At 39.9% G+C, this 11115-nt stretch overlaps 1 protein-coding gene across 1 annotated transcript in view; it reads right to left on the bottom strand.

The window, feature by feature from the left end:
- The window catches only part of LOC113532774 (intermembrane lipid transfer protein VPS13B), a 162039-nt gene that overhangs the window by 57845 nt on the left and 93079 nt on the right, over positions 1-11115 (bottom strand). The window contains 5 exon segments of the mRNA XM_034298179.2: positions 4210-4353; positions 4836-4962; positions 6976-7179; positions 7944-8061; positions 8182-8581. Of these exon segments, the coding sequence (XP_034154070.2) occupies positions 4210-4353; positions 4836-4962; positions 6976-7179; positions 7944-8061; positions 8182-8581 (993 nt within the window).

The raw sequence follows: 11115 nt of genomic DNA, 5'->3' as shown, positions 1-11115 counted from the left end.
AGCCTTTGAAGGACTCTGAAACTTACCGAGTGAGCAACCATGGGGAAATTTATTTCTATATACTGCTGTTTATTGTGAAGTCCGGCTTTGTTCAAGGATATGAGCATGCAATACTAGGCTGATGCTGATATGCACAATGTTGCCTGTTGATTCAATGGATATCTGTTTCATATCTACTTTTGTCAACTATGGATGATAAAATGTTCCAAAATGAAAATGTAGTACAAAGCATTGCACCCCTATGCACACGAGAAAGCTTGGTGTGTGCACACGTAGGATGAATGAAGTGAAGACACTGCTTGATCATGGTGGTGATGTGTAACTGATCAACAAAGGGAGGATGCATTTCATATGGCACTTGGAGAATTTAAGGCTGCTCATAAGCTTGTGCGAGAATGGTTATCCGATGAAATCAAAGAAAATGAGTGGACTGATTGGTATGAGCCTAAGAAATCTTTGAGAATTTTGAGTGAAAAAGTGGAAAAATGGTCAAAAGGATCCACAAACACTTATTGGGCCAAATGCCAGTGCCTCAAATGTGTCCAAAAGTTCACACAAATCAGGCAGCTCCCATGGCTCAAATATATCCTCATCAGTTTCCCCTTTGAGAATAAAAGTAGCTGCTTCTTGCCTGCAAAGCTGCATTAGAACAAAAACATGCTCTGGGAAACAGTAAATTTGGAAAGTGATCTAGCTGCAAATGATGCCATATTAAAAGTTCTTGAAGACTTTGGGACAACTGCAAGCCCAAGTCTACAAATCCATTGTTACCTCACAATCTTCAGAACCTAAGGATAGAATGAATGAGTATGTTGAAAAGTATGGTACCGTGAATTTTAAACAGCCATTGACTCTGTATCAATCTCCATCTGGACAATCATCATCATTTGAATTTGTTCAACTTGGAGCTGTCCCTAAAACACCATTGCAAAGAATATCACAATCTCCAAAATCTATTCAAGTTGCACAAGAAAAGAATACAGCCCGATATGCAGAAGCAACATCTAATATTCAAAGGCAATCTACTTGAATGACTGAACTTTTGGTTTTGCAGCAGAAACACACTTTACTCCCTCAGGAGCTCATTATGGAGGAGGATGGGAAAGGCTTATTCAAACTATCAAGAAGGCTCTGTATTCTGTCCTAAATCAACAAGCTTTAGATAATGAAGTATTACATACAGCTCTCTGTAAGGTAGAGGCTATAGTCAACGATTGTCCTATTACTATGATATCTACGATGATGCCAATGATCCTCAGCCTCTCACACCTAATCATCTCTTACAGTTAAAAGGAAAACCAATTCTACTACCTGGACTGTATCAAAAGGAGGACTCATATTTGAGACGGAGACAGAGACAAGTCCAGTATATTTGTGATCTTTTTTTGGAAGAGATGGATAAGAGAATATCTGCCATTAATGCATGAAAGGTAGAAATGGCAAGAAAGGCAGAAATAGCATGAAGTGAGAAGGAATCTAAAGTCGGTAGATATAGTCCTTGTCACAGACGATGCTTCACCCAGGAGCTCTTGACCTATTTGACGGATGACCGAGACTTTACCTGACAGCTAAGGTGTCCTTGTCAAAAGTGTCCTTGTTAAAACAAAGTCTAATATCCTGGAGGGACTGATCAATAAACTATGGGGAGCAAAGGCTAGCCCATCTGGTCCAATCCCACAGAAGAGCTACTGTAGCACAAATTGCTGAAAAAGTTAATGCTGGCTATGATAGAGAGGTGTCAAAACACACAGCGCATCGCGGATTGCTGCGTATGGGGCTGTGTAGCCGCAGACCAGTCAGAGTGCCCATGCTGACCCCTATCCACCGCTGAAAGCGCCTACAATGGGCACGTGAGCATCAGAACTGGACCATGGAGCAATAGAAGAAGGTGGCCTGATCTGATGAATCGCATTCTCTTTTACATCATGTGGATGGTTGGGTGCATGTGGGAAAGCACCAGGATACACTATGGGAAGAAGGCAAGCTGCAGAGGCAGTGTGATGCTCTGGGCAATGCTCTGCTGGGAAACCCTGGGTCCTGGCATTAATCTGGATGTTACTTTGACACATACCACCTACCTAAACATTGTCGCTGACCAAGTACACACCTTCATGGCAATGGTATTCCCTAACAGCAGTGGCCTTTTGCAGCAGGATAACGTGCCCTGCCACACTGCAAAAATTGTTTGGAATGTATTGAGGAACATGACAAAGAGTTCAAGGTGTTCCTCCAAATTCCCCAGATCTCAATCCAATCAAGCATCTGTGGGGTGTGCGGGACAAACAAGTCCGATCTATGGAGGCCCCACCTCACAACTTACAGGACTTAAAGGATCTGCTGCTAATATCTTGGTGCCAGATACCACAGCAAACCTTCAGAGGTCTTGTGGAGTCCATGTCTCGATGGGCCAGAGCTGTTTTGGCAGCACAAGGGGGACCTACATAATGTTTGGCAGATGGTTTTATTGTTATGATTGATCATTGTATGTTTCTGTATTCTGTGTTCCCCTGGGGGTGGATGGCAGGCGTTGCTCCTGCCTTTGCTACTTCCTGTGGGCAACCATTTTAAACAGGAATTGAAGTGGCAATGGGGTGTGGGAACAGAGACAGTTTTTTGACCTACATGGGAGAGTACCCCTGAACAGCCTAACTCCCTTGCTTTTAGCTTTGTGATTTCTTTAAATGTTAAGATTTTCTCTACTTGTTGCAAGTAGCGTCAAATACTCTGTCCCACATGGAAGTGGCTATATTCCGCTGAAAGGAAACCATTACAGTATGTTTCAATTGCTTTTGTCTTGTTGCAAAACAGGTGTATATACCTCTGTGCATATGCTTCTGTGAGTTCTCCTTGAGGCTCCTTAACTCATTAAGGACGTGATTTTTAGTTTTCTGTAGACTTATTTTGTCTTCTCAAATATGCTGCATAAACCCAGAAGTAGTATGCTTCGGCAACAAACTTAATATCAACCAAAGTGCAGAGGCAATTTAACAAAAATAAATCGCAATGCCGCTTGTGCTACCAATGCTTCTGCATGTGCACACAAAATCACACATCAAGTATAAACCAGGCTCCTCTTCTTTGCATCTCACTACCACGGCATAGATGATTTTCGTAATAGAACAGACCAGCATGTCAAGGCAAGGAATATTCCTTTGGTTTTTATTCACTTATGGCACACATACAGTCACCTCCAAATATATTGGAATGGCAAAGCAAATTCTTTTGTTTTTGTTATACATTGAGATCAAAAGATGAATATGAGATGATAGATCAGACCTTCAGCTTTCAGCTCCTGTCATTTATATCTAGACATGTTAAACAACTTAGAACATGGTACCTTTTATTTGAACCCACCCATTTTTCAAGTGAACATACCACAAGATGCAAACCACTCATCAGCTCTAAGAATCATAAGGCCAGATTGGAATTTGCAAAGAAATACAGAGAAGAGCCAAAAAAGGTCTGGAACCAAGGTTAACAGCCACCAAAGTGATGGAAAGGCCAAAGTGAAGGGAGACAGAAGGGAGAAGCCCAGAAAAACAAACAACTGAACAAACAAACTGAAAAAAGCTGTGGTACAAGCCAGGAAAGGTATCATAAAAGAAGAAAGCAACAGTGGATCGCTGGCTTGATACAGTTATTGCCATCAAGGGCTATGCAGTCAAATATTAAGTGTTATTTTCTTTAATCTACTTTAAATCTGTCTGTTCCAATACTTTTTTCACATAAAAATTGGGCAGTCTGAACCAAAGGTGCCATGTTCTAAGTTGTTTAACAGAGCTAGTTCAAATATCAGCAAATGAAAGCTGAAATTATGAATTATTGTCTCATTCAGCTTTTGACAATCTTTTGATCTCAACCCCAAATGTCTTCAGTGTATGGCAAAAACAAAAGAATTGGCCTTGCTGTTCCAGTAGTTACGAAGGGGACTGTATGTATGTTACTAACATAATAAAATGTTAAAATGTTAAAGTAGTCCGATATTATAAATCTGGAATTAAAAAAAAATGTAGGGTGGTCAAGGCTTGGGGGTCACCGAAAATTCATAATGTCCACTGGGGTCATCTGCCCAAAAAGTCTGGGACTCCTGCAGTAGAGGAGGCTGTTTAGAATACTGCATGTAAATTACAATTCTAGGTGGGCATTTAGGACAAAATGAACTGTTTTGGTTTGTTTGAAGGCACACTATAATTCTGTACTTTTGTTTACCTCTGTGTTGTTTTCTGAAGTCCCAAAAATAACCATGTTGGAAAGAATCAATTGTTGGATGAGCTGCACCTGGGACAAACTTAGAAACATCTCCAGGGCTGATGTGACATTCAACTCCAAACTGTGTCCACACACCACAATATCCTACAGAGAGAGCAAGAAAGAAATGGAGAAGAAGATAAAGTAAGAGGGTGAAAACACATATTCAGTACCATTGCAGCCCTTGGGATATGCAGAGTTCCCACACCCACATTTGTTTCTTTCCAGCCAGCTATCCACTATGGAACGTGTTCCCCTGTCTACTGCCTTGTACAGTTCAAGTCTAACATTTTCCAAAGGTTAGCGTTTGTACAGAAAAGTAACAAACCAAAACATGAAGGGTATACGTTGTAAACAACATTGTGACAAAACACCAAAAAATAAAAATAAAAAAATCACTTCTTGCTGAAAAAAAATCAGCTGTATAAGTGTGCTGTTTTAAGTTCCTTAGGTCAAAACCACACACACCCACACACAAATGAGATACTGTGGGTAGAAATGCGTGTCTGTGGGTGTGTATAGATGAGGTCTAAACCCATGACTAATCACTTAATAATACTTGTTTCTAAAAATTGTCCTGTTTGTACCTCCATTAGATTGTTGTCAGAGGAGACAGGTTTACTGTAGATGATGGCAGGAGCAGCAGTGATGCGTACAGAGAAGTCGGTCAGGATAGGAGTGAGGATGGCTCTCCTCTCCTGGTGCTTCTGAATGCTAAAAGCAGACACATAAATGCATGAAATCCATTAAATTCAAACAGTGACTTGCCCTGAAGCCAGTGTAAATACATGAGCACACTACAGAATATTGATTCTAATAAACAGATTAATGGACTAAAACTAGTGTACTGATGGGATTTTATTTTTATTTATGTTCAATAAATCCAGTTTATACTGTATAACAAGCAACACACCTATAACTTTGGTACATACCACAGTAGAAATGTTTAACTTTTAATCATTAATCTGTCTAGCCTGATTCCCCTGAAAAAAACAGTGAAATAAACATTACTCTGCTATTTTTTGCATTCCCCCCTCCATTATTTCCGGTCAGCAAGATATTTTGTTGGGCATATCTCTTACATCTAAGAATGATGCCCTGTTATTAGGTAAGGTTGTGATGATCTGCTAATAAGTTTTATTATTCAAAATAAGAAAATATCTTACAGCTGTCAGCAGCAAAATTGTGGCTGCAGTTTTCCTGGCTTTCTCTGTAGATTCCTTCACTACAGCAGGTAGAGTGATTGATCTTATATTTAGGTGGCAGTTTATTGAAGAAGCTTAATTTTTGTTTTGACCAGAAAACTGCATTCTGTACAAAGGTTATTTCCTGGGAGTAAATATACTGAAAATATATGGCTGCAGCTGTTACAATGTAAATGGGGAAAAAAAAACAAAAAAAAAAACAGAACAATCCACGAACCATCACCTTAGGTCACCGATTCTCTCGCTCTCTCTCTCACTCAATATCAATCTCTACCTTGTTCTTAAGTGCTCATTTGGAACAGATCTCTTTTTAGAAGCTTTTGTGATGCTCCTTTATATCTAACCCTATGCATGTGCAATTCAGCCTCCTGAGTTTTTATTCCATCGGTGGGATTGACATGAAACACAAATCAAGCTCAACAAAAAATTTAGTGGTGCAGCCTCCAAAACCGTGTTTAGAGGTGTAGTTGGATCTGATTTTCTGGATCTGAAGTATGTTATCGGCACCCGATCTACAGTATTTCTCGAACAAGTGGAATCTGATTCATTTACTGTCCAACATGGGAAACTGACCAAAATAAAACTGGCCAGTAGTTTGTCTAAACACACAAGTCTGAACAGTTTAAGAAAAACTGTACTCTGACTTTAACCGTGGCATGGTTGTTGGTGCCAGAGGGGCTGGTTTGAGTATTTCAGATACTGCTGATCTCCTGGGAATTTCACATACAACAGTCTCTAGAGTTTAAACAGAATGGTGAGAAAAACAAAAAACATCCTGGGAGCGGAGGGTCTGCAGGCTGAAACACCTTGTTGAAGAGAGAGATCAGAAGAGAATGACTAGACTGGTTTCAGCTGACAGGAACTCTATAGTACTCAAATAAGCAGTCTTTACAACCGCGGTGAGCTGCAAAGCATATTAGAATGCACAACAAATCAAACCTTGAGGTGGATGGGCTACAACAGCAGATGACCACGTCAGGTTCCACTCCTGTCACCCAAGAACAGAAATCTGAGGCTATCATGGGCACAGACTCACTGAAACGGGACAGCTGAAGACTAGAAAAAGACCAGGTGATTTTTTTTTTTTCTAATCTTCAACTGTCCAGTTTGGGTGAGCCTGTGCCCATGATAGCCTCAGATTCCTGTTCTTTCAAGGCGTTTACAAGGCATTTATTTGATTAGATAACTGCATGATTGTGTGGGTGTACATGTGCTCCTAATAAAGTGGACGGTGAGTGTATGTCCTCTCTCTTAACTGACGTATAACTATAGTCATAATAGTCCTCCGATGAGGTGGGTTTTGGTGAACTTTTTTTTTTTTCCCCCCTGTGTGTCTGATGTGAATCAGCTAGATTAAAATGCTAAATGTTGCAGGGCAGGGATACTCTGTGTACTGTTTTGCTGGACTACATATATGGACTGCATGTTTTCTGACAGCTCCATATTAACTGGCTAAATTATGAAAGACCTGCCTACGTGAGAATCAACTGTAATGGTATGGTGTAGATGGAGTGGGACTTACCTGCTGGCCATATTCCACTCCAGTGCTGGATTTTGAGAACTTCTTTCACTCTCAGGTGGTGTGCTGCCCTTCGTTCCTTCTCCCTGAGGCTGCAGCTGCCCCCATTGTGCAGTGCCCATATTGATGCTCTGAAGGTCGATTTGATACTGACGATCCTCGACCTCTGACCCCGGGTCACGCAGAACACCCAGATTCAGTGCTCTTCTGAAGAAGAAGAGAAGAGAACAGGGTTAGCAGAATGGTGCCCCAGATGTAATACTGATCATGATGAAAGGGGTCTCTTTCATGCTTTCATTTCAGTATCTCGCAATGGGACATGCCTGTGTAGCCCTTTACTTCAATACACCTTTACTTCAATACACTTGCTTGCTTGCAGTCATGATGTACTGTATGTGTCAGGGAGGGGATGCTCCTCCCCCGTACTTAAGGGCCAACGCACAGTCACAACGTCTTTCAAATACCTCTTCTCACTTCACTCACTCTACCTCGACATGGCTGCTTTAGGCTTAGTTAAACAGTCTACAGTTCAAGCTAACAACTCAACCACCAGACGCTAACCTACCTCGGCAATCAGGTTTCAGTCACGGCATTCAGTCATTTCAATTGAATTATCCAATGGGGTTTGTAGTTGTAGAGACAGCATAAGCGATGAGTGCTGAGTGACTGCGTGCTGTGTTCATTGTAAGGCACAGTGTGATCTGTTTTTTTTTTTAAATTCAGCATTGTTCAGGCTGAATTTCAGACAATTGTAGATTTGTGTGCTATTGTAGATTTGTGTTTGTTTCAATCAATCAATCAATCAAACAGTTGATTGATCAATCAATAAACGAACCAACAAATCAACCAGCTGAATACATAAACATGAGGAGGAAGGTACAAAGTAGAGAACCTTGCAGATAATATGGGGTGTGTGTGCTGTACTCACTGATAGATGACCTTATGTGGTTGAGTGTGTGGGGTGTACTCACTGGTAAATATCTTTTCGCAATATGGTGCGGGTGAGAGGATTATCTGCCTGAGGAGCCATGCTGACTGACCCTATCTTGAGAACAAGCGTGTCCTCCATCTTCTCCTTCAGGTGAGAATCTGCATACCCACACATTAAATCATCAGTCACACTCAGTCAATGTCTTATTAAATACTTTATGAAGAATCTAGTTGATATATTGCTGGTACAAGAATAAATCCCCATTTTGGGGAGCTCACTGCTGTCCTGAAGGGGGCAGAAGACTCGGATCACACTGGTATTGACGTAGATGAGTGGCAGACTGCTTGAGCAGAAGGCACGGCCTCTCATTGGCTGGCCAGCTGACCGGCACTCTTTGACTGTCCGTCTGGAAGGTGGAGGCGAGACTGTGTGGAACACCTGGGTTATGCTGGCCAGTAGGGGGCATGAGAGCACCAGGTCAAACGGCTGAGCAGTCAGCAAGATTTCGTGCAGATGCTGTGGGGAGCCGTCAGACCCACCACTACTCAGCCTCTGAGGTCCTGCTCTCTCCTGTCGTGCTGTTAGCTTATGGAGGACATTGCAGGTCACGGCCTGTGTGTATGTCAGTGACAGGAAGCCATGAGGCTGATGACATGCCTCCAAAGCCTTTGCTGCCGTCTGTTCAACCAGGAAACCACATACAACCAGATATAATCAAATGTCAATGAGAGGCACTTAGACAAGGTTGAAGTGAAACATTTCAATTATTTATAAACACAGTGAAGTAACACTAATATATAGTATATAAATTGTATAAAGCTGACAACCAACTATAATTAGTTGATATATTTCATAGTTGTGAGAGTTTGAAGAGTTTGTGAGCTCTTAAAAATGTTCTGCATTTCTGCATGAATTGCTTAAGTGATATGATTAAAAATAATAGTGATAAAAGATACCTAAATATACAGTATAGTCAAATCTGAATCCTTGCTGAGGTGCTATATAGTCATGGAAATGCATGTCTTTGCTTTAATCTTTTAAAGCTCTAGTCTTACTTTCAAACTTACACCAGGATGTTAATCAAATCAGGAAATTGATCAAATCATAGGATCATGGGAGTAGACCGGATCTTAAAACAAAAATTATTTAATAACACTGGAAAGCGAAGGAAAGTAAAGACCTGGACCTACACCATTTCACACTTGGTCAGATGTACAGTCTATAAATGGAATAAAATTGGCATTCTTGTTTGATGAGATAGGAGACAAAAACTTTTTCTGTTAAATATGCAATGTTATATTTGGGTATAAAACAAAGCACTGTTTAAATGCAGTACATCAACACCAAAACATAACCCTCATTGTGAATAAACATAATGAGGGAACAAGTATAATGGTGTGAAACTGCTTTGCTGCTTTATCACCCTGGACAAAAAGAGTACACATGACAAAAAAGAGTAAATCAACAGCAAAGTGGTTTAAACAGAAGTAATTTTAGACATTTTAGAATGGCCAAATATTGATTAAATATCTTTTTATTTTTACATCATTGACCTTGTATTTGTACAGTGAAGACATATATTTGTACATATAGTACTGTAAAATGTTGGGTGCATTGTTTTTTTTTCCATATGTTATTACAGAAAACCAGATAGATCCAAGAACATCACAAACTTTTCTCACATTTATAACTTCAATAAACATTCATTTCTGCATTTCAGTTATCCTTACGTACTTTTTAGGGGGTCCAGCAACAAAGGTGCCATAACCCTATTATTTTTGCTAGAGTTTTTAATACTTCTATGATTTTGTGTGGTTTTTTTTTTGTGTGTGTGATTAGGATTTTCTGTCCTAGGACTTTTGGCAGTAAAATCACAAAACTGGTGTCAAACTACTGCGGAGAGTCTGAACCTCAATAATTACCTCCTTAAAACCTCCTTAATAATAACCTTAACATGTCTGTGCAAATCTGTAAGTGGAATTTTGATAATCATCATTATTATCATCATCTTCATTATCACTATTGTCAAGGTTATTATTATTATTATTATTATTATTATTATTATTATTATTATTATTAAATACAAAATAATCGTATGAACATTTTCCTTACAGCACGTTTACATACACATATTTTGAGTTCAGACACCCTCCAAAACAACATGAGCTTGTAAAGGATGAACAAAATTGCAAAGGATGAATTAGATTAGCCTGATAGCTTATTGAGGAAACTGAGCATTCAGCAGCCTACTACAAACACACACAAAGGTCTGACTCTGGAATCTGACTCATATTTTGACTCAAAAAAAAAAAAAAAAAAAAAAAAAAAAAACATCAGCAAAATAAATTTCTTAGCCAAAAGCTAAGAGGAGTGCTTGGAATGGCAGATGTACAGATTAATTAGAAATGTTCAGTGCTCAGTCTTTTTGTGTGTGTGTGTGTAGGCTGTTGGAAACTCTAAACTGCCAAAACAGAGGGGAGACAGAAGCGCTTACAGGAGAAAAGAAGGCAGAAAAGTGGCTGAAGGGGTCTTGGTGCTTGGCTTGGCGGAGCAGCAGGGTACGTCGATTCAGTTTGTCCGTGCAGGATAGCAGCACCCCACTACACACACCTGGCCACATGGGACCAGCCTTCACACTAGAACCCCAATGCAAGGTTAGAAGAGGACAAACAAAAAAATTTAAAAGGTGAAAAGACAAGATTTTAATTCATTTGTAACAGAAGACACTGAAAAGGATGGAAGCAGCCCCAGTATGGTGAAATTAAAGACTCACCCACATGACAATTTCCTCATCAAAACGCTTACACAGGCCATCAGAGGGCCTAAATACAAATTTCTCCACCAATATTTTTGCTGTTATGTGTCTACACTTTTTTGATCCTCACAAAACAATTCAATCTGAGTTTAATGAGGGTATCTGTTAGGCATGTGCACTATTTAATTTATTTACTATTTTATTGTCCCTACATGATATTATGATATCCAGTCATGTTTACTCTGATTATATTACCTGACCAACCAACCTTGACACAATTTTGCTTAGGAACTCTGCAACAAAGTACGCTAGTAAGAGTTAACACTCAAAAATTCTTCTCATTTTCTCCCCAGTAAAATGGGAGAAGAGCCAATCATCATATGAATCTGGAATGATCTGTGCAAGAGTTTTGAACTCTCCAATATTAACTTCCTGGAAGACCCACCCCCATACCCCC

This window comes from Pangasianodon hypophthalmus, chromosome 22 (genome assembly GCF_027358585.1).
Source record: "Pangasianodon hypophthalmus isolate fPanHyp1 chromosome 22, fPanHyp1.pri, whole genome shotgun sequence".
Lineage (NCBI taxonomy): Eukaryota > Metazoa > Chordata > Actinopteri > Siluriformes > Pangasiidae > Pangasianodon > Pangasianodon hypophthalmus.
The sequence above is the reverse complement of the archived record's forward strand: the minus strand, read 5'-3'. Positions and strand labels throughout refer to the sequence as shown.